Source organism: Vanessa atalanta, chromosome 21 (assembly GCF_905147765.1).
Source record: "Vanessa atalanta chromosome 21, ilVanAtal1.2, whole genome shotgun sequence".
Taxonomy (NCBI): Eukaryota; Metazoa; Arthropoda; class Insecta; order Lepidoptera; family Nymphalidae; genus Vanessa; species Vanessa atalanta.
In genome coordinates this window covers 690191-715483 of record NC_061891.1, presented here as the reverse complement: position 1 = coordinate 715483, position 25293 = coordinate 690191, and the positions used below count along the sequence as shown (strand labels likewise).

Here is a 25293-nt window from a genome sequence, read left to right as displayed (position 1 = left end):
ATAAGAAACATGAGACAATATTACTTTATTTACATTCGAACGTTTTACATTAAGGACTTTAAAAAGTAAAAAAATAAAAAACAAACAAAAAAAAAAACAGGATTTTGTAGAAATCATGACCGCGTGGAATTGTTATAGGAATGCAGCATTTCCCCGTTGAATGGAAATTCCGATGCTCTGGGCGAAAAATGAACAAGCTTTCCTGTCTCCAGTGGAGGCAATATGTGCAGTATAATATGGGAGACAGATAATCTCAGTGTAATAGGTTCTCGCTTCTTATCGCTGCTTGTTTGTGTGTGAATTCAAGATAAGTTTTAGTAATGCTGTGTTATGTTTTTTATAAACTCTGCAATTTTCAACGATTTTTTTTTTTTGTAAAACTGTTTCGAACGAAACAGTGGGTGGATTTATGAAATCGTAAATTACAGTATCACTAAATCATTCCGTAGGAAAAGTTTCCGGGGATTACATAACACGAACAAAACCTAGTAAAATGTGTTACAAGCGCGATTTGAACCTATAGCTGATGACGTATTAATCAATCGCGGGCAGCGATATATCGATTTCCATGCAGATAACAAGCCATCTTAGAAAATTCTTGGCATTCGTGTAACATCAGTTCGGCCGTCCTGATATTCGAACGCTTGCCTTCAAACAGCAGTTATAAAAACGCCTACTAATTAGTCAGCGGTTATTGAGTTCTTGCATTGTTTAATCGGACACCTGTGATGTGAACAAGCACGTCACATTAAAAGTCACGCGTGTCAATCATGTTTAAATAAAAATACTTGAAAGGTAATTTTGTTAGCAGTTGCTTGATATAAAAAAAAAGTAAAAATAGAACATGTATTAGTAATTCTACAGTAACGAGATATTGAACAGATGACAGTTATGCAACTTGATAAAGTATTATTAATGCGAAACTGAGATTGTTTATTTGACTTTTTGTTACGCTTTCACGTCTCAACTCTTCAATCGATGTGCATGAAATTTTGCACATACGATACAGAAAACAGAGCTGCTAGAAAGGCCAACTTATTTTAAGCTGGGTCATTGAAATTATACAGAATCAAATCTTATTTATCAAACCTGTTGAGCGGTGTAGCCGTTGCATGAAACATAAAGTCACTAGACATTTAGTTACGGATATATTGTTTAAAGGTCATACATAATGCACCTACACAAACTTCGCTGGCAGTAACATCTTTAAGTTACAAAATCACTAATGTTAAGACTCCTATCGAGAAGTACGTCAAACTCTTACTACAGCTAATTTCTCGTCCTTTTTTAACTAACGTACATCAGACAAAAAAAAAAAGAATAGCAACAGTACCTTTGTTTTCGCACACACTTGAGAGTGAGTCACGGGTGATAATAAGCTGTAACCGAAATTTTAAAGATCATCCTTGACTTACTAACAGCAAATACAGTAGCTACTACTTGGTGCGGCTCGGACAACTTTAGAGCCAATTAAAATATCACAAAGTTTACACTAGAATCGTACCCGCTGCGCTTGTGCGTCTTATCTTCATAATATACAACACAAATTCACTCACCTTGAAGATAACCCGACCAAGGTTAAAACCTCTAAATACATAAAACTGGTATAATTGTTGTAATTAAGTTCTTTACGTTGCAACGTCATCCGAGTGCAGAATTAATTACATTGTTTAAAATAAATAACATTGTAAACCCACAGCAATGTCGTAATTTGATCGACCACAAATAACATAATTAATATTCCTTATAAGCTATTATTACTCTAGCGAATAAGGTGTAGACATAACGCTGAAACGTTTAATAATAATAAATTTTAACAAACACTTAAATAAATGAAATGTTTGGTTGAAAAGGTTCTGTTATAAATTATTTTTATTACTTAATTTCTCCTAAAAGGAAGATCCTAAGTAGATCTAGTTAGAAAAAAATGTGCCCGTCAAGGGCCACCCGGCAGGTGTGAAACATCAAAATTGACACCAAAGGAGCGTCAATAGTCGTTTCTCAAAAATATTTTCGTGTGCATCATGAGCCAAGAATTGAAAGATTCAAATCGATGTATCAATATGAGGTACATTAGGTAACATGACTTTTCTTATATCCTTCGGCTAATTTTTATTGTTGTTAGTATAAAGGTCATATTTATTTTTCCTTATGTTTTATTAATATTATAAGCATTTATTACTTCTATATTTTCGCTATTTTTACGTGTGACTTATGTGTAAAATGACTTCTATAGCATTAAAATTTAAAACAAAAGACACAAAAACATATTTTTTAAAGTTTTCATTTGAAATTTATTTTCTACACACGCCCATTAACGACATAGTCGGTTCTTCCGCCACGATGACCGAACTAAAATTCTTGCTATGTTTTTCTTTGGGATTTTTTATGTGGGTTAAAAAATGAAAGTTGTATAATTGTAATTGGCATAGTAATTATAACTAATACTAATGAAACATTATGTACCTGACCAAATTCTCGACTTAAACACATTTCTAATTAAGAGATCAGTTTGCTTTTTGTATGTACAAAGTATATTTAAGCCCTGATCGCCGTCACTCATATGAAACTCTATCAAAGCAACCATAACAACAGCTTAAACGTAACGTTCATTGTAAATATTTTACACGAAACTGACAAACAGATAGACATTATATTTTCAGTTCCGACTGTGATCATTGGCGCCAACACAATCGGGCCGATGAACTCGGTCAAACGATGCTGACGTTTTGATTTACGATTCCACAATTTATTAGCCAATTCACTGGTTCGCCAATTGACCCAAATCGAGCTAATAGACAAAAAAGGAAAACTATTACAAAGTGTTCACGCATGAAAACTTTACTTTTCACGTAAATTTACTTCATTAATTATCATACATTATAAGTTCAAGTACAGAATACCATTTATAAAACCGAAATCGAAAGAGACTACTTTAAAACAGTTACATATATTAGTTACATTTTCATTGAAAAGTGTATTGCATAAAAATAAAATAAAATAGTATCCTACATGAAGTTATGACAGCTAAACTATCATCTTCAGGGCGTCACGGTAGCATGCGTAAGCGATCCCGTGGCTCCCGCCGGAAGACGGAGAGGGTACCGCTGGTTTTTTAGTGGGTAAACCCGGCGTTCCTGGCCGCACTCGGAGTCCAGGGCTCCGGGGAGTACTCCCCCCCTCCACTTTCCATCACGTTGGGGAAGCGCGTAACGCGTTTTTCCAGCGAGAAAAAAAAATCTAAACTATCATCTGAAAATGTTGTATGACGTACGTAGAATGGCCGCCATATTGAATTTAAGCAGAAGTATAAGCTAACGACGTCTCACTTAACAAAATATATATGAAGTTACATGGGACACGACTGAATGCAATGACGTACATTAAATGTAAACTGTTTAAATCATCTTTCTTTTTTGCTTCACCATAGTATAAAAGAGTGTATTAATTTTTCCGAAGTACCATTAAACTGCCGTGGGTAAAAATGCCTTAAAAAAATTCCATTGACTAACAATTAACAGTCAAATATTAATTAGGAACATTTCCATCAACGTTCACATTGTCAAGGTTTGTTCATAATACCTGAACCTTAGAAAAAACGTGTAACGAGGTCAAAATACTAAAGTTTAAACGACAACTTTTTTTTAAAGTAATCTGAAATACGGCATCAAATTTGATTTTATTAATCCTAAATAGACTTAGGTGTGAATTTTATTGTGTCTGTACCTCAAGTTGTATCAAAAATCTATTACCGATTCGGAAAGAAACACCACCTCTGTACTGCGAGAAACGGACTAAGGAAACTCAGATGTGTGTGATCTTTATTAAATATATTAATAATAAATTATTAAACTATCGACCTATAAGTTTAATTTATACTTATAAACACACACGCACGTACACGTATACAGCACATTAAGAGTTCATCCTTGCTCGGACTTGAGCCTGTAATCTCCATTCAAATTCACACCAGTGGAACGAATAAAACATTTTAAAAAAATCCATGAATACTAAAACAACAGTATCATAACTCGTAAATTACATTCGGCAATATAAAATCGAAACTTAATTTTTACATACATATGTCGTAATACTGTTTAACTAATATATATATACACTTGTATACTAATAGTGAGTAGTGCAACTGAACGCGTGTCAAGACCTAGTTACCTATTGCAGCAAGTTTAAATTCAGCAATTTCTTTAAACGCACAGTATTCGCTTGCCTGAATATTAAATTTTACCTACATAGATTACACGTGAAGCTTATTAAACATTATAGTATTGCTTGTGTTTTATAAGAAACGATAACACACAATGGGCGTAGCCAGCAAGGGGTTGGGTTGAGCTCGTACTTCGCACATCCTGTTTCACCCAAACAACTAAATTCATCAATTCAGTTCTAATTGAAACATGCAAAACTTTCTATCGATTTCTTGATAACCCAAACAAGTAAAATAAAGTCTTGGCTTCGCTTGTGATAATAAATAAACGAACGCCATATCGTTACGTAATATCTATAAACAACTTAAAATTCCGCCAATGGAACAGCCTTACAAATCCAAGGACAAAAGTTCAAGGTCAAGCCGTGTGTACTGTGTTATGCATATATATTTATTATACCAACATTACAATTCTGTGCATAAAATCACCGTTTACATAAGGTGTTAGTGCAACATGGTCACAAATAAATAACAGTTACTGCTTAAAATCGTGCCAAATTCAGCGTCCTTGATACTAATGTACACGCTCACATCTATCTAAATCGAATTATAGAAATATCTCTTGCACTTTAATTTCGAGAGAGAAAGAACGCGGCCCGAGTGTTCATTCTTATATTTATGAGGCGCCGATCCTTTCACTGTTCACATTTTGTTCGCTTCAATTCCAGTTCTAAATTTTAAAAGTAAATTATTTATTTTTTAAATTTCAGAGCAGAAAGAGTAAAAAGTTTATTGCAATATTACTAAACTAACTCGAGTGCTTCTTCAGAGCTGTGGATTGAAGGTGTTAACCAATTTTCGACCAAATATACCCTATATTTGATTGAAAATATACGACTTTTTAAAACCAACCATTCTTGGTGGCTTCAATGATTAGCGTCTTAATTAAGTACCAGGTATAGTAACGTTAACTGAATAAACAAATCAACAGGTTTTTACCACTTACTAAATATAATTTACTGTTTACCTTCACTGACACGGAATATATTTATAAACTTCACAAGTAAATATATTTCGTTATCGCTGTAAGAGTACAGCATTTAAGGTTACAAGTCGTACACAATCAATCCAGTAAACCGAGATCAGATTGAATACGCAACCTTGACCTCATTCGTGATAGCAACGATCGAAGTCCTGAGCCAGAAAAGGATTTAAGAAGTTTCTAGAATCCGTATCAATATGGCGTATATATTTTTATTTATCAACATATTCAATGAAGATAATGATTATTATATTATACACAATGAGAAAAAAAAAACAAAAGTGTTAGCGTGCTGGTCCCGATCTCCGGGACTAGGCTAATATTTACTTTATCCCAGCCCTCCAACGTTATTAAAAAGGTATATTGAACGACGGATTTAAAGCTTAAACTATACAGCTAATAGATCATCGAAACCATCTCTAAAGTAAGTTTCGACTCTATAATCTTAATTCCTTGCTTTTATAGGTATGCATGTCTGTTAATATTTCAGGAGTCGTCTCTAAAATTCACTTACGCACGTGCTCACTTACATTAAACTATCGATGTTTTAATATAGAAACATAACAAATATAATCTAATTTGTATTCTTTCGCTATCTTTACTCGTAGTCGTCTCACTCACACTAAAGACTCATACGTTTTACTCACACTCACTCATATCAATGCAGTAAATAGATCTATAATATTGATACAGTGTAGTCGGCATTAATCAATAAATGGTTTCGACTATGATTTTTAACCAACCTCAAAAGAAAAGGCTATCAATTCGAGTGGGTTTTTTTAATGTTTGTTACTTCCACACTCCGGCATTTATGAACCGATTTTGATGACTGTTTTTTATTTGGGAGGGTAAACTTCCCGTTTGGTTCCATATAAATCCGATGTCGGTTATTCTTAGTGATTTTTTTTCTTATCTCTCAGACGAGATTATAATTTAAATCACACAACACCTATAAAATACAAAGCCTATGTTAATTATAGTTAGGAGGATTAAAATTAAAATAATTTACATAAAATTAGAATTTAAATAATTGAAATCCTTACAAAAATACGATAGCACTTATGACGTTTAGCATTTGTATCTTAAGTAATTTATCAAAGCAATATTTTACTTGATATATATTAATATGTCAAAATGTCAACGACATCTGCATCTTACCGTAATATAAACGAATCGACAGTCTTTATTTCTTAATAAAAAAAATAGAACACGTCATTATATTACACAATGGAAACGAACAGTTATTAACTGTATAACTGTATGTATATATGTGCCAAAACCGTTCGTCCTTGAGTTGGAAACACGCAATGCTGACGTACACTATACACTTTAATCTCGCAGATACAAGTTCAACTATTACGATATAGCGTGATAGATAATGAAAATCATGTTAAGTCAGGCAGATGGAGCGCGCAAAACATTACAATAGAGCAACAAAAGCGAATATAGAACCAGACGTGAATACAAATTCGCGGTAGTGCGATACGACCTTTTTGTTAGTGCATGCGTAACACCTTTGGAAAGAATTATTGACCAGACGATGTGAAAAAAATTAAATGACGAATGCTTGCGGCAGATAAGGATACAGATAAGCAATCTCAAAATGCCTCATAGGAGCCGACCGAATGAATTTGCTAAGCACATTCATCAAAAGATGCACGTAATTCAACCACCCACCCGTTTGGCCGTGATGGCTGTGAATCAAATCACCAGTAAATTCATAAACGATGCGGGTTGGCATCAAGCAAGCGACCGGAAGTCAACAGCCCCGACCCCATGAATGGCATTCTGGCAAGCGCACGTAATGATAATAACGCTTCTATATTGCAGAAATATTTTATATGTAGTCGTAGAATTGACACTATTCGATATCATATACATTTCTAACGGCTAACAAGCTATAGATCAGTTTATATTATTCATGATAAATTATTAATACACAATAAATTATGTATATGGAGTATGCTCCAAAACCATCTCCTCAAAGGGAGAGGAGGCCTTCAGCCCAGCAGTGGGAAAATTTACAGGCTGCTAATGCTAATGCTAAATTATCTTGTATTATCACTAAAGTTGTGCCGACTATCCGTCCGCATTCGTAGTCGGCGATTATTCGGCAAAGAGTGCCGACTAGCTGGCTTCTCTTATTATATATCTATCTCTGTAGAACCGACTAATTGGTTAGTCGGCTAGTCCGCCGAAGTTATGATTGGTACATTTCTAATTATCACTAATTACATATGTACATTGTACATAAGATTCGATAGGTAAATAGTACGTATTCTTGGTAATACAATTATGTGCAAAAAATATAATTTAGATAAATAAGTACCTTATTGAAATACAATACTGGTAAGGTTCATAGAATGAAAATTCAAAACATTCCATTGAAAAAAAATAAGTTAAATATAGTACTGTAACCAACACTAGTAATAAGTTTCTAAAGCCTATTTACAATTCAATTGACAGTCGTATCTATATGAAAGCGATAAACGAAATGTGCAAAAACCAAACGCCCTTGTATTAGATACGCACGCTAACTGAACACACTCATTTTCAACATACACACATGCAAAACCATATATCTATTTCAATCCAACCAATTTATACATGAAGTAAACAAATCAAACTAAATGAAGTCATTAATTACATAAATTACTCTATTTTACGTAAAAATAACATGTAATGAACATTTAAATTTTGACATAAATTACACGTCTTGGTAAATATTATTATGTATTTTCGTTTATACATATATTTGACATACAGACATACATAATGTTAAAAAACTCATGTTATGTATTATGTAATTAATTATTTAATTTTAGTTTCTTTAAAATTAATCTTTATGTCACAATAAAATATACTTACTTATACTCGATTGAACCATAAGAGGAAAAAAGCCAAATAAACAACATTTGACATCAAATCGATACCATTGGTTAGAGGTCGAGAGCTTGATTAATCTATGATATTCACTATAGATTTGCGTAAAAACGTTTGAACGTTTTGAACGTCGACGAAACTGTTACGATGGAAAAAAGTAGTAGTGTAATAGTGTTGTATTATAAACTAAGATATATTAATTCATCCATAGCAAATCGATGAAATACGTAAATCCATGGTTTGTTTATCTTTATTCCTACTTCCATCGGAATAACTATAGCGTATCCACATTTTAGCTAATGTGTAGGTACTCTTATGAAGCCGCCACACTTAAAAGTCACGAAATATAAACACATTCGAAACCCCTTCATACTACGATAATCTCCGATTTGTTTGCAGTGAACTTCATGTTTACATTTGATACATTTAAGATGTTATACACGCAATATCGTGTGATTGTGAATTAACATTCAATAATTTAATAGTAAAAGCCTATTTTAAAAAATAATCTACAATGCTGTTGACGGTTGAGAGTTCCCTCTTCTGTATCCATCCAATGTAATCCAAAGCGTAAAATTAATTCATGCTTAACATAAAAATAGATTGTCATCGGAACTGAACCAACGTATAAAATTGAACTCCGTGAGATAAGTGGTTCTAAAGATTCGACCTAAGCAAAAAAAAAAATTGCAAATTAAATAAAAAGTATAATTGTTTTGTTTTCTTATTTTCCAAAAATTAAAAACGAGATTTCATATTACAGAAAAATTTTTTCATTCAAAAAAAAAATTAAAAAAAAAAATTGCTATAATTTAATGGAATATAATTCAATTACATGTTAAAAACTCAATGTACCTAAATATTTAATTTTGTTTCACTCGAGTTTTTCCTAGCATAATAACTTTATACAAACTATTTACTTTGAGTTAACTATGTATCTTCATTTTACAGAAAATAATATTCCTCGGTTGAAGGTTGAGTGCAAAGGTCAATTCGTTTATTTATTAATGAAACATGCAAAGATGCAGTAAAAAAAAACAACCCTTTATAAATTGTACAATGTAAACACTAAATGGCCACCCATGTGCCAATGCTGAACTAAGCTTCATCTACACATCGAGGTTTGATGCTAAAGTGACGCTCTGTTGGATGTGTAGGGTTTCATCCAACACTAGTTCCATTATGATGTTTTCCATTTCACCGAATGAATTATAAACGCGAAAAGCTCGTGACATCTCCCTGACACTTGCCCAGGTTTTAACCCCGGGTCTTGAACTCCTCTTAAGATCCTCGTCTCAATCAATTTACATATTAAAGATGAACTGTGAAGTAGCCAATTTAAGTTGCTTTCGTTTCTGTACTTACAAAATTACATTAACAAACCGGTGACGGGATTAACACTTATGTAATTTTAGTAATAGCTGACATTATACGCAGATACTTCGACTAAATACTTCAGTAACACTTCACCACCGAATCCCCAACACGAAGCCCCACGAACAAGGCCAAGTATTTCACACACCTGAGTAACGTCGTTTTGAATGACGACAATCGATTTGCTATCTCGTTCATACATACTGAATAATACCGCGCGGGAGAAGGATAGACGTATGCATTTATGAAATCAAGATTTGCTTATTCGCAATGTGTGCGGGAGTCGCAAATCTTGAATGGACTTTTATCACGTTTCTTTGTCGTATAGCGAAGCCCTACAAGTTTTTTCACGTGAAGGTTGTAATACGTCGGTACGTAATCTATTGAATAGAAAGCAAAGTACGTCTACGGATTAGTTTAATAATAACACGATACAAATACATATATTTAACCAATAAAAACTCTTATGTTTCAAGTATGTATGTATGTATATTTCAAGATAATTTATTGCTAATCATACAGTAATCTATGACAGTTATTCAATGAAATATTTATCTATTCTTAATTTAAAATTTAAATTGATTTATGTACAATTTAAATCAGACTAGAATAGTATAGAATCGAATATCAGGTAAAATAAAACTACTCGTGACCTATTTATGAACGATAGGCATTACTGTTTAACGAGTCATATTTAACGACCTTCGTTAAGCAACTGACCTAAATATACATAATGTAAGTTACCATTTTATCAAGCTGTTCAATCGTTAACCATTAATAACCTGTACATTGAATGTGCCCCATTTATTTTATTCCACTAAATGTGAACAGGCACATTTATATTTAGAAAATAAGGATGCAAAATTAAAAGGGCCTAGGGGTTGCTACAATAATTTAGGAATGTACTAGTCTGATTTAAAATGAGGTAAAAACTTTAATGAATAATAAAATATTGAAACAATTTCAGCTGTTTTATATCTATTAAAAAAGAAAACTACAACGCTCTAAGATCAAGCCTAAAGTCTATAAAAAAAATGTAATAAAATTTTAAACCAAATTCTCTTTTCTTAAATATGTAACAGTATAAGCTAATTACGATGCGTTCAATGTTCACTGAAATAACCTAATAAAATTCGGTCTCGTGCAGCGACCGAATCGAGAAAAAACATTCACGTGGGACTAGACACTCCATTCGTTCATTAATTTGCGGTCGCAAGCCTGAGAGCGCTTTAGATAGTAATGATTTCTAAACAGAAAATCTAACGTCACATATATTTACCGAAAACTTAATAATTATACTAAAATATTAAAAAATATATCTTTTTTTCCAAACTATCCTTTGTTAGATATACAGAAATTAATATTCAAAAGCAATGTTCTATTATTAATATTACGAAATTAAATTTAATTATTTAAGTTGTATTTATAAGTACAAGAAGCCTAAAAAATAAATAAAAATATCCGTACAATTTCATTAATCAATATTAATAAAGAAAACGGGACCGATACAAATTAATATTAACACATTATGGTCTCCCTACAAGTAAGCATATTTATATCCGAGAGACCGCCCGCGCCAGCTGTCGTGCAGACCGGCAACTTGCCGAAACGAGGCTATCTTTATCATTGATCGGAAGATAAAATTCTACTTATCTAATATATGCGATGATAATGCACTTATCAACAGCTTATCCGTTGCATTATCTTTATCTTATAAATACAAATCAACAGTTAAAGATCGATTAGTCTACGATTGCAATTTGATTTAAAAATATCGATTTATTAAAATAATAATACCGTTATCGACTAAAAGATATTAATTTTAATAACATAAAAGATGTAACCATTTGAGAAAAGTGAAACCTAATGGAACCTCACCAGTTGTGTTATATAACTTATTATTATTTTATTTCAAACAAATCTCCTCTCAGGCTTGTTGTCTGTGCCTTTCGTACATCTTTTCTATTGTTTTTATTTACGCTATTTTTACGTGCCTGCACGTTTGTATTTCCAGACTGCATCGCAATCTAAAATTTACAGTATTCGTACTGATATAAATACTAAATACAGTTCGAATAGCTTTTAAAAACTGCAAAATGGAAGAATTGTAAATAAAATGTAACAAAAATAATATTTTATATTTTCGGTTGTATTTTCTTACAGATTTAATTCGTTCAATGCATCGGCAAAGTTTTCGTACTCAAAATGGGTCAAAATAGCCTCCTTGACCTCAATCGTCGTATGAAAATGTTCTGCTGCTTAACTCTTTTTTATATTTGGAAGGAAATAAAACGCACTGCTATATCTGGACTACACGGTGGTGCAAGCAGTTCGATCGTGTTTTTATGTAAAGCAACGACTTGTGACGGGATAAGGGTCCGATTTATGTGTACATAATTTTAAATGTGACTATACCGAATTTCTTGAAAAATACACAAATATCGTGAAAAAACAAACTATTAAAACCATACTATATTCAAGTAGGAACTTGCGATTATAAATCGTGATTTTACAAAATCAATTAATATTAACCATGGGTTCGGAATGTAGATTCTACCAATAAAACCTTCGACAAGAAACTTTAAATAGAAAATTAAATATAAAATATATGATTACAACATACATCAATCAATGATAATAAATTTCGATTTTTTAAACTAATTTACAAGACCCTGTTACAAATTAGAAATTCCAATCACAGGAAACGTTGTTAAAACTTACCCGTTCTATAAAGAAAACATTACAGAAACGAAATGTAAAAAGTTCTCCTAGCTTGTGTTTCGTAAAAGATTTAAAATGTCAAGTCAACGTTGAAAGTATTGCGCGACCGTAACCGCGGCCAAGGTCGAGCAGGACTGGTTCCACGTTCTCAGTTCTCACTTATATACTAATACTAGGTAATAGTTTTCATTAGCAATTAAACTCGTTCTATTTTTAAAATTAACAAGTACTACTATGTGGTAAGAGCTTTACTCGGTTGTAGGGTTTTTGTGCAAGTCCGTCTAGGTTTAGACAGCAATAATTAGTATTGTTGTGTTCCGGTTTGAAGGATGAGTGAGCCAGTATAACTACAGGCACAAGGGACATAACATATTAGCTCCTAAGGTTGGTGACACATTATTACAGACCAATTGTCTATGAGCTCTCAACTTACCATCAGGTGGTAAATTTGCCCATCCGCCGACCTACATTATAAAATAGATAATAGTGATAAAACATGTGACTATTCATAGATATTGTTAAAGAAAGTAAACATCACTGAATAGGTAGCTAACCATTCCGACTTCGCAGTAGTCCACGTCCAACATTTTTTCAACTTGAAACTTGATTTTTAATAACGCAAAAAACCACATACCCAAATTTTAGAATGTAACGGCAACTTTTATTTCCAGAAAACACAACAATGATATTTTATTTATTTTGATAATGGTATAATTACTGCGCGATAACTAAACTGAACTAAGGTTATCGCATACTTTTCCGATACTTTAAACGTTAAAATGGTAACAGTGACTTATCTAATGAGGATAGATGTGTACATATTATATACCGTCGAAAACTTTTCGGTGTACAATTTGGAGATCTATAAATCTTACTACAAAGTTAATTATGACAGCGTTCGCATGAAAAGCGTAAAACTCTCTAGTATATTGAATCAGCTACATCACAAATAATATAAACGTACTACATAATTAGCTTAACAACTGTAAGGTGAAAATATCAAATATTATTTTTGCCTGAATCCGATAGATTTACCTAAAAAAATATACCTATTTATAAAATGAATTACTCTTAAAAAACCTAATAGAGAAAAGGTTAATAATTTTATTATTATAATATTCTTTTTGTTTTTTTTTTGTTTGTTTTTATAAGTAACAACCTACCTACCAACTGCCAATTAAACATGATACACGATGTAATCTATGAGATTATTTGATAAATAAAACAGACATTATCTTTCATTCATCAGATTAGGTAAATAAATCGCATTTACATTGTCCGCAAATAAAGTTTCGTTAATCCGCTAAATGAAGCGAAGGACGCCATTTTGTGTACACGTGTGATGCAACCAAACTTTACACTAATTATTATTAACTCTATTCATGTCTAGCCAGTAGCTGTATTTGGTTAAAATGCTGTAGCCAATAACAATGACGTATTATTACAGAACATCTGTTGCACTTACATTTTTTTTATTTACCAATACAGTTAATAGCAACGTAATTCTGACCCAGGCTACAAATAAATATGTAAAGCTATTGTTAAAGCAGGTAGTAGGTAGGTAGGTCGGTACATTTTAGAAGAGTGGGTAGAAATATGTTAAACGAAATCCTATTACGTCATGCTTCTTTGTTCCTGAAATTCACGAATAGCGCAGAATCTTTCAGCAAGTCTTAAACTTATTCATCAACACCCAAAATACTTTAAACATTTCGCATAATTTTGCTATTTGTGCGAAAAATGTCGACAATCGACATCAAATATAAAAATGCGCATACTTTAATTGAATACTACTTTTCTGAGACTTAAATGAATCTCATTGTTATAAAGCGTGGGTATACAGCTAATCGTATCGCGCTTACAATTAAACTATTATACCTGTAAGTCTTCCACTTTTCCTAGAACATTCCACTACGTAACGGCAGCGCTTCGCTTTCGTAATGGAATCTAATATTGATATATATATACTGTTATAACTAACATCAACATATAGGTCTAAATATTAAATTACTATTTGTTTTGTTAATTACATCTATTTACAAAACAATTTTTATCAATAGTTTTTTGTTTTTAATTTCATTTAATTTCTTTCTCCACAGACTTGCGTTTTGAGTTCCCTTTATATTACAATTTTTTTTTTTATCTTTTGACCATTACATTCTAATTTCAAATTTAATATAAATAAATTTGTAGGTGTAGGTTTATAATAATTTATAGTCAATACAATTTAAAAAATCATAAAAGTATATAAAATGTACGAAAAAATTACAATATGTTAAGTACCTATACGTAAAAATGCATGTAATAGCATTCTATTTAAAACAAAATTAAAAAAAAACAACGCTGTCACTATCTATTTTTGAAATCAAAAAGAGAACCGACGATATTTTTTCAAATGTTTCATTGAATTATGATATGCGTCTGATTAAAACCAAAACCGACAAAGTCACTTTATAATTTACCACGACCTTGCTATCCGCGTAAGTGCGACATTTAGAGTGCGAATCTATGACGAATAAGTCAGCCTTAAGGTTATACAAAAAACGAATATCCGAATTCACTGTCATTCCTATTAAATAGAAACAATGTCGAACATAGTTAGATGGATTATATTGAGGGATATCTAAGCTTGATTTTTATTTCAAAACTGACGTAATCTTCCCGTTAGCAAATCGAAAAGAAATGATTTACATACAAAGCTGTCGGAACTCGATGTAAAAAAGATTTCATTTTTTTGGACAACATTCAAGAAATATTTATGTACTTGTATATTTCATTTCAATAGTTATTGTGTTTCCAGTTTTTCTGTGTTGGCATGGGCAATGGGCATAGCCAGGTAGCTGGTAAAGAATTATTACATGCAAGTTTAATCGATCAACTTAACTTGTTTCGTAATACCAGCATATAAATCTTTTAATAGAGAGATAAGACCTTTATCAGCACTCTCGCCACATTATAGATAAATTTTGCACGAATAAATAATAAATAAAAAAGAATAAATCTAAAGATTGCAGTGACGTCTGAAATGGGTTATTCTATTCAACCTGTACAAGTTAGGATTAGTTTTAAAGTATTTTCTTCACCAATATGTGTCGGACATTGTCAATATACGAATGAGGGCGACTCATATAATAGAAGAATACTATAATGGCAGACGCGGGCGCTTGCTATACCACGGCCCTTTCTACGGGCTACTTTTGATGAACTGTGACCGGTGAATGTCAATTAATCGTCTGAGGCACCACTCATTACCGTATCGGTTGCTTTGCACAATCACAATAGTATTCAAATTTATTCGTTTGTTTTGCAGATTCTATCAAAAACTTTAAATTTACTAAACCAATATAAATATTCATAGTAATTAATTTATGTTGAAAAAATATAGTAGAAGTACTTAAAATACGCGACCGGTCATATAATTACACGACCAGATAAGTCGCATTTGCTTAATACCCATTTAATTATAATTTATAATATTTGCTAATATATAAATATAAAAAAAAAACATTAAAAACCAAGAAGTTTGCATGCACTTTTTAATAGTCATTTTACGTACTACGCTACCAACGGTTCGGAATGTAGATTCTTCCGAAGAGAACCGACAAGAAACTCTGTAGTCATTGAGTGTGAGTCCCTTTGCATGACGGGTAGCTAGTTAATTATAACGAGTAATAATTTATATTTATATATAATATAGTTTGTGTGCGTCATTGCGTATATGAGAGGGCGGAACACAAACGTTGTACCTTTATCCTTAGACCACACAGCTGGAACTAATCCAAATAACGAACGTGGGTTTTTCAATTTTATTTCTTTTGCATTTATAATTTCTCCAATCTTTCAAAGTATTAAAATTCATTCCATAAAGAATGACATAAAAAAGTCACGGATCTACTTTTTTTTGGAAATAAATATCTATCATTTACATATATGTATGTAACAATTATGACACAGTATTTAATTTACAACATAATGTCCGCAAAACATCGTTATTATATATTATCTACTGTAATATAGTGTTATTATTTTTATCATATTTTCTTTAGTTGTACATAATTATGGGTAATCTCTATTCATAAAAACCCACTTCAAGAGCCGCATTTAATTATCAGAATAGTAAATAACTTACGTCATTGTATATTGTAATTTGGCAATGTAAAGCTACACTCGTTATGTACGGAATTATTTTATATAGGTAACATGTATTTAAAGAATATTAAACAAAGTTACCTTTCAACAAATATTGGCATCTATTGTTATTACATACTTTATTACTTTTTATAAAAATAATTAAAATAACTTAACAGTCGCACTTTCGACGATAATGACAATAACAATAACTCATTAAACAAATTACTTAAAGTGGAGTAAAGTACTTGATTACAGGCGCAGACTAAAAATTGACTGAAGATATAACTCTAAAATTAAAAACCTATTAATATGATTCTCACGGTAACGTGTTCAATAAAAAAAATGTAGGATTTTCATAAATAGCTAAAGTCACCGAACTTTCGGGCGATACACATCAATGGCCTAATTGAAAAAAAAATACATTAAACTCAGAAATTAAAACCTATAAAAATCTTGTGTATTAAAAATTACATTAACCGGTATAATACATACGCAATGAGAAAATTATTTAATTGAATATTATTCAGCCTGTTTTTACATTCCCCTAAATATGTCCTGAGTGTACTAGTGTAGATCATTTCATTCTTTTTCACGAACGAAATCATGGTAATGCAGCGAAGTAAGAATGTACGCAAGCGGAGACACGACGCGTTTCCGAGCACTTTCGCCGTTCGGCATCCGTCGGCCTCCCTCGATCCCCCAGCTGACTGGGCTAACTGAACGAGCGAGACAGTACTCAAGACCGCTCTAGGGCGAGAAAGGGACAGCGAACCGCGCAACTCCGAGAGCCGCCATTTATTTCTTTCTAGTGCTCGGCTCGGACGTAGTCACTGCGTTTTGTATTTTCGCGAGAGTATAATCGTTTTATATGTGAAAATTGTATATTAAGTTATCTACAGTTATTACTATATTCGTACTTTATGTTTGTGAATACCTACAATGAAAACTGGTGTGTGTATCGTATGATATGTGACGTGTAAAACGCAAGTATGTCTGGCGTTTTCACATCTGTTGTCAACACTAAATAACGTGGATTATGCAAGTTGGATTGAGATGTGGACGAGTATTAGGTAAATGTCGTGTTTAATATGTTCTGGATATGTTCTGTGATAAATGTAATGTGAAATAGTTACAAAACGGGACAACTTTATAACTATATCGTTGAAGGTAGGTAGCAGCAGGTAGTAGATATTACAATAAATGTCTGAGTACAAAAGTATTGTCTCGCGCGATTCAATTCATTAATGACTAAACGGTAACAATGAATGTATATTAACAAATAATGATTGTTCTAGAATATTTAGGAATATTATTTTTTTCCAAAGCTTATTTACCATTGTAGTTGTTAGTACTCTTAAATTAATTTGCATCTATCATAATTTAATTTAAGTAAACGTCTTTGTACGTTTGTCAATTCATACTAAATAGCATTTAATTAGCAACACTTAATTAAGGAGTTTTTATTTAATTCTACAAAGCAAAAACTTTAGTTAAAATAAATTTAAATAACAATAGTCTAGTTAACTTTTTTCAACAAATAAAATATTTCAAATAGTTACAAAATATATCTGACTGGCAAACAATGAATAACAAAATATATAAATATATATATTTAAAGTTTGATTAATATTCAAGGTTTTTATCTGATAATATTGTTACATGGCTCGCTTCAATTCAGATATTATTGTTTAATAACTGAAATATGACCAATAACACACAATATACAACTAGATAAGAACTGAATAATTTAAATATAAATTAAGCTGTAAAATGTGTCATACATTAGTTTTCTTAATTATAATCATTAATTTTATAATATAATTCTAGACAAAAATATTTTTTAAATACATTAAATACATAATCAAAATTAGAAATAACCACTACCACCAATAATTATACTTGTTACACAAACACGTATAGTGCATAAGCGAACAAAGATTCTACCAATATGTAACATAACAATAAAGTTTTTAATGATATTTTAACAAAACATAGAAATAGTTTCATATTGTATTACTAAAACCAATTCCATTTGAAAGTGACAAACCAAGGCACTAAAGTATATGTATATTTTTTTCTCTTTCCAGTCAATAAGACTATGAGGGTTGTAAAATAATGCAGTGGCTGCACAAAATATTGACGCTGGCAATAATTTGCGCAGCTGTGGAGGCAGAGGAGTGTCCCTCTACTTGCATATGCACACCGGTTCGCTTGGCGTGCTCCGGCGCCACAATACCTAACAACAAACTCACGCGAGCCGTCCTAGGGAACTATGGAGCTGAACTCCAAGAGATAATTTGGACGAACTCAAATATAACCTCTATAGAAATAAATGTGTTTGACGGGCTACATAATATTGAATACATCGATTTAAGCAGAAACGAATTAAAGAGAACTGAACATGGACTGTTCGCGAGACTGAATCGCTTAAAACATTTAAACCTGTCCAGAAACCAAATCGACGATATACCTAGATTCACATTCGCAGATCTGGATCATCTGGAGGTTCTAGATGTGTCTCATAATAGACTTCAAGCTATACCATTCCAGGTCTTTGGGCCGATGATAAGATTGCAATATTTGGATATATCTTATAATAAAATAGCAACTTTCTTAGATTACTACTTTAAACCCAATCGCCAATTAAAAACACTGTTCCTAAACAATAATAGCCTAGTCAAAATTACATCTAACGCTCTAGTCAATCTTAAGGAATTGGAGACGCTCGATATATCTAGCAACAAATTAGATTATATACCTAAAGCTATATTTGATAATTTAGAACAGCTGAGAGATCTAAACCTAAGCTACAACAATTTTCAAAACATATCACTAGATGCTTTTAAAAATCTCAATAACTTAAAATCACTTGATATGGGTGGAAACAGACTGAAAGCCTTGCCCTCGATGCTCTTCCAACATAACGAAAATTTGTTAACGCTCTACCTCGACCATACAGAAATTACTGTTTTACAGAACACTAATTTAAAAGGATTACACAATCTGCAGCGACTTTATATAAGAAACAACTTGATGTTACGTGAAATAGAACCTTTTGCATTACAAGACACACCATCTGTGACGCATTTGGACATCAGTGCGAATGGATTAACATATTTGCCCCAGTCGTTAAAACTGTTAGTTAATTTACAAGAGTTAAGAATAGGCAATAACCCGTGGGCCTGCGATTGTCGAATGGCATGGTTCGTCAACTGGATAGAGGCTAGGAAGGAAATAGTAAAGTCAGATTTAAGTTGTAGGTTAACATATCCTAATGACATGTTGATGATTTTAAACAATACTAATTGTCAGGCTCCGCATCTCATCAAAAGCAGTCCTTTGACACTGCATAGGCTACAAACAGATGCCTTATTGGTGTGCAAGTTCGGAGGTAACCCGTCGCCTTCCATAACGTGGATCACTCCAACGAGAGATGTATACCATTGGAATCCAGAACCGTCATTACCGGACATATATTACAAACATGGTATCGCCCATGATCAGTATTATCGCCCAATTGACTACAGTAAATCACGAGTCAAACTACGCGACGATGGATCTCTATTCATAACAGACATTCATAGAGAGGACAGTGGAACATATGTATGCGTGGCTTCTAATCCTTCGGCCAATGTAACCACCGAAGTTGTCCTAAATATAGATCCTATGACAATGTTTGAAATCAAAATCTATAGTTTGATATGTGGAGCATTATGTGCAGCTGGTTTTCTGGGCCTCACTTTGCTTGTGCAAGGCTTGCGTTACATATTCTACAGGTTAGTAAACTATTTACTTCCGTTAAAAGAAGATTTTTAGTTTTATTTATATAGGAAAAATCAATAAGTTACATTTGATTTCAGGTTTCGTCTACTGGAGACTTGCTGCAGTTGTTGTACATGCGTCAGTCGTGACGCCCCGCGTACTAGACAAATATACTGTATGTTGGACAATATCGAGCAGTACAAAAGGCTGCAGTTAGAAAAACTTAGAGAAAATTACGCAGTTCAAGTAAGTCATATGGAAATTAATTTAAATTCAATATATTTCTGGTGATAAAACATCTTATTGACTTCTCTTTTTACAAAAAGGTTCATCGAATTAAAGAGAACTGCACTCAGCAAATGGAGTGGATTCAAAGTAGCTACTCGTCACAAGCGGCACACTTACGCAATATCAGAGACATAGGCACGAATCATTTGACCGCTATGAAAGATCAATATTACGATCAGGTAAATGCTCTCTATATATTATAACGTCGTCAATACTTTAATTATAAGTTAAATGTCGCATCGAAATGGTTCATGAATTTCAGATAAATAAACATTTATCCTTTCTTGTGCTGTCTACACAGGTGAAACGCGTCCGCGAATACTCCACGTCGCAGTTGAATTGGGTTCGAGAAAATTACGTTTTTCAACGAAATAAAATAAGAAAGTTTAGCGCCCATCAGATACTGAGACTGCGCGAATCCTACAAGTACCAGCAGCAGACCCTCAACAAGGTGCTCGAGAACCTGCCCAGCCTGTACTTCGAGAACTGCCGCAGCGGCTCGTGCGGGCGCAGCGACTCGATGGCCTTCGACCCCGACGTCGAGGTCATCGACATGTACCTCAAGACGAAGATCGAGATGCTGGCCAAGCTGCCCAACCCGCTGCCGGACGACGAGAGCCGCGTGTCCGTGTACTACACGCCCACCGAGCGCTCCGCCAACTCGCGCCGCACGTCGCCCGTGACCGTGCCCGACGGCGTGCACATCAACATGATCGAGCGCAGCGGCCCGCCGCGCCTGCTGGCCATGATCCGCCCGCTGCCGCCGCCCGCCACGCCGTCGGGCTCGCGCAAGGCGTGCGAGCCGCTGCTGGCCGCCAGCGCCAGCTCGCCCGAGCTGAGCCGCGCCGACGAGGGCGGCGCGCGCGTGCTGCTGGCCGTGGAGGTGGCGGAGCGCTGCGGCCGCTGCGAGCCGCTGTAGTCCCGGCTGGCGACGCGCGTGTTCCGCCTCTACGCGCTGCGTCCCGGCCGCTGGCGCCCGTGCTACGTGTAGCGCTACGATTGGCGCCCGTAGCCCGAGTGAGCTGTGATAGTCTAGTTTCCGAAGACGAGTGTACGTTTAGCGAAGGTTAAGTTTCTCCTAGTGTGTAGGTCGAAGGGACGTCGTCTCGTGCGAGTGAGTATCTATCTTGTAAATATCCGTTCGTTTCGATCGTTTTTTTCCATTTTGATGTATTTAGGATAAACTCTTAGAGCATTATGCATTTTGTATTCGTTCGACCTAAAGCGTAGTTTAGAGTTAGAGCGAGGTGTGAGGAAGTTGTTACTGTCATTGTTGTAATTGTCGCCCCGCGCCGTGCGTCCATAGCGAACCTGTGTGCGTGAGTGACGATCGAACCTAACTACTATTTATACTGTCTCTATTATATTTATATTTTGTGACACCGTCGTATCGAAGTCTTGCAGTGATATGCCAAATACTACATACAACAATGATTATATTGTATATCGTTTCTTAAAATAAATTATACAAGTATTGTTGAAATTTTCTAAATATTATTAATGAGAATAAGTAAATCATGAAGAATAAATTATTTTTCAATGTATTTTTCTTTTGTTTCATTTACTACTGAAGATAATTTGCAAAGACTTCATAAAAAAAAAATAATGCATGTCAGTAAATTCTAGCATATGAGCTGGAATAGTACTACTGGAATAGTACTACTTTTCTTAAAGAATGAATACTTCATTGAAAAAAACAAGCCTTTATTTTGATACTTTAGAGAAAAAGAAAAATATATAATTCCTCTAATATATATATATATATATATATATATATATATATATATATATATATGACTAATATAAAAACTGTGAATGTTTGTTTTTATATCATAAGATACATAAGACTTCAAATAAATTGAATTAATATTCAATAATTGATAATAACTGTTTCACATCATTTTGTACATCATATTTAATCGAACACTCACATATACCATTAATAAGCATCATACAGTAATGTATAGGCTACTTTAATAAATTTAATAGTATATATTTAATGATGTCTCACACTGTTTCGATGCAGGTTGCATTAGACGAGTGTAGTCAATTTCTTTCCAAATTTGTTCGGAAGGAGAGGCCTTAGTCCAGAAGTTGGACATACAGGCTGTTACTAATTACATAAATATAACTTATATTTAATAAAAAGTACTGTAAAATATTTAAAATAGAGATATTTTCATTATAAAATAATATAAATAATATATAAATTGACACCAATAAAAAAATGGTTTGTGACCGTTGAATAAAAAGATAAAAGTCTTCGAGAGCTAAACATAAAAAATATTACATGTATTTTATTAAAATAAAAATATTTACAGAAATTATACAAAATGCGAGTAACGTTCGCATAAACATCACATCGCGTAGGTTAGAGTTCACATCGCATATTGCCTGATGACGCTTTATTAGAAATTATCTCATCCTAATTAAAGGACATTTAGAACAAGCGACATCCTAACGTATTGCACTAGTACTTATACAACCAGCTTCATTAGCGGAACGTTTATCTATATGTAAATACTTTTAATCCCAATAATACCATATTTCTTCGTATTTACGTGCTTAAAATTTGCGCTTTGAATATTGCTTACCCAATAAAATCAATGTATTGAAAAATCCTTTCTTAGTGTATCGACCTTAAGAAATATAGCATTACTTCGAATTATAATTCTCAATTAAACTATATTTTACTGGCGTAGGCTTTTTTGAATCTTTACGATTCCAAAACTTTACGATTGAAACCTTTACGATTCCAAGACGTTGTTAGCTACCACCGGTTCAAAATGCAGTTTCTAACGAAAAGGAACCCAATGGTAACGTTTTCAATAATTTAAAAAAATATACATATACATGTATCGTTCGTGAAGAACAACGAGTACTAACTTAAAGGCTTACTAATCGGGCCAGATCGCGAACGATCTATATGAAATTTGGCACAGAGATTGATAATAGTTTGGATTACCACATAGGTAACTTTTTACATCCATATGATTTAATTCCCTCTATGGGGAAAAATATAACTAACAAATGACGGGGGGTCTCTTCACACAAATATACATCAATACATTCAAAGCTATGTGCTGTCTTTCAATGTAATATCTAACGCCATTGACGTAAATGAATAATAATAAAAAAAAAACATGCGAAAGTTCGAGTTATAGATATATTTCAAACGCAGTCAGTTTTGTACAACAGTACCTTCTACACATATTTATGTGTAGTTAGATAATATATGCGAATTTTGTGTGTTTGGATGATCGTTTTTAATTGCGCTACAGGGTAGATGCTATCATTATTCATTAAAAAATATAACTTAAACTTTAATTTACGCTAAGCTATGTGCAAGGGTAACGCTTAGTCGAATCTCATACTTTTATTCACTAAAGGCTGCCTGTATAAATTTCACATATTACATCGTTTTTGATATTTCAAATCGACATCGAACTCCCGCTTGTCATAAATCCATACAATATTCTCCATTACTCGGTCACTATTTGCCTTTCGTTCATAACAACAAACAAACAGCCGATTTAATTGAATACATTACATTTGCTTCTAACTGTTTATACCTACCTTATAAATATTCCTACTGTTTTTTTGGTTAACTACGTATTACTATTATAGCTTGGGATAGAAATGTCATATGTACATCCCCGGTTAATGTTATTAAAAATAAAAATGTTGTATATGCCATTATGGAGCATTGTATTCTTGTGACCAATTCATTTACTCATTACGTTATATCAATTAACATCAGTTAATTATTACTAATTCACGGGAATGAATAATTGAGCGTTATAATGTCGATATTTGTAATTTATCACCACAAATGCCAATATCTGATCGCCACGCCTACATTAATAATAGTTATACGATGATAGGTTTCATTAACGACTCATAGGACTTTAAGCTAACTATTAACAAAAATTCGTTAATAATATCTATCGCTTCGTTAAATTGTACTTCTTTTATATTCAAAATTTACGTCATATTCTTTGTGTGTCAAAATATACTATCTCTAAACAGCTGTGACATTACATACATAAAGCTATCAATGGAGAAATGTTAATTGCATTTTTACAGTCGTGATTTGATCAAAAATTTTTTTTTTCTAAATTATTTAAGTAAATTAGATTTATGTACCGGTCTATTGAATAAATCAATCGTTATATAACGTAGGTTAGCACTAAGTGAAAATTATTCTAGAATAAGTTAAGTCTTTTCATCAAATATATTGGTGTTCAGGCATCTGTTTATATAAAAAAATTTAACATTTGAGAAAAGTCTGATATAGTTCATATGGTATTTTCGATTACTATATTTTCTGACTTTATTAATCCTACGATATGTTGTTATGAGCGGGTTAATTTCCCTATGACGTCAGACACTCTGATTCTAAAGCATTTACATTTTATTCGACACAATTCAAATAAAACATACAATTATTTCGACGCCACTTTATTATAGAAAAACTTTATCGAAAGCATAAATGGTAAATGTATAATATTCTTCTAATATATACATTAAACTAACGAATATTACTTATTCTATGTGAACTACGTATATCGAAGCATTTGTTGCCGTTATATAATGATTTAAATGACGAAAATATATAAACAAGCCGATATGTTACAAAAACGTAACGATACGATAAACTATAATATATGCGATAAAAAGCTATTGAACCACATCATACATTTAGTGTCTATAGTGTCTTGGACATTATATATTTTTACATACATTACATTAGCAGCCTGTAAATTTCCCACTGCTGGCCTAAGGCCTCCTCTCCCTTTGAAGTTTGGAGCATATTCCACCACGCTGCTCCAATGCAGGTATGGTGGAATACACTTGTGGCAGAATTTCGTTGTACATGTACGAGATGAATTATAAGCACAAATTAAGCACATGAAATTCAGTGATGCTT

The 25293-nt window shown here is 33.0% G+C and overlaps 2 protein-coding genes across 6 annotated transcripts in view; one reads left to right on the top strand and one right to left on the bottom strand.

Moving 5' to 3' along the window:
- LOC125072497 (putative oxidoreductase GLYR1 homolog) overlaps window positions 1–25293 on the bottom strand; it is a 59314-nt gene that overhangs the window by 21231 nt on the left and 12790 nt on the right. The window lies entirely within an intron of this gene.
- Window positions 17104–21907, top strand: LOC125072495 (leucine-rich repeat and immunoglobulin-like domain-containing nogo receptor-interacting protein 3). 3 transcript variants are annotated; one of them, XM_047683153.1, is made up of 5 exons: window positions 17104–17383; window positions 18401–20089; window positions 20174–20321; window positions 20402–20542; window positions 20665–21907. In XM_047683153.1, exons 2-5 carry the CDS (start codon window positions 18429–18431, stop codon window positions 21280–21282), a joined length of 2568 nt encoding a protein of 855 aa, XP_047539109.1. In that variant the 5' UTR covers window positions 17104–17383; window positions 18401–18428; the 3' UTR covers window positions 21283–21907. The 3 variants fall into 3 exon arrangements, with proteins under 3 accessions (XP_047539109.1, XP_047539107.1, XP_047539108.1); XM_047683151.1 differs by having other exon boundaries at window positions 20656–21907; XM_047683152.1 differs by having other exon boundaries at window positions 17104–17480; window positions 20656–21907.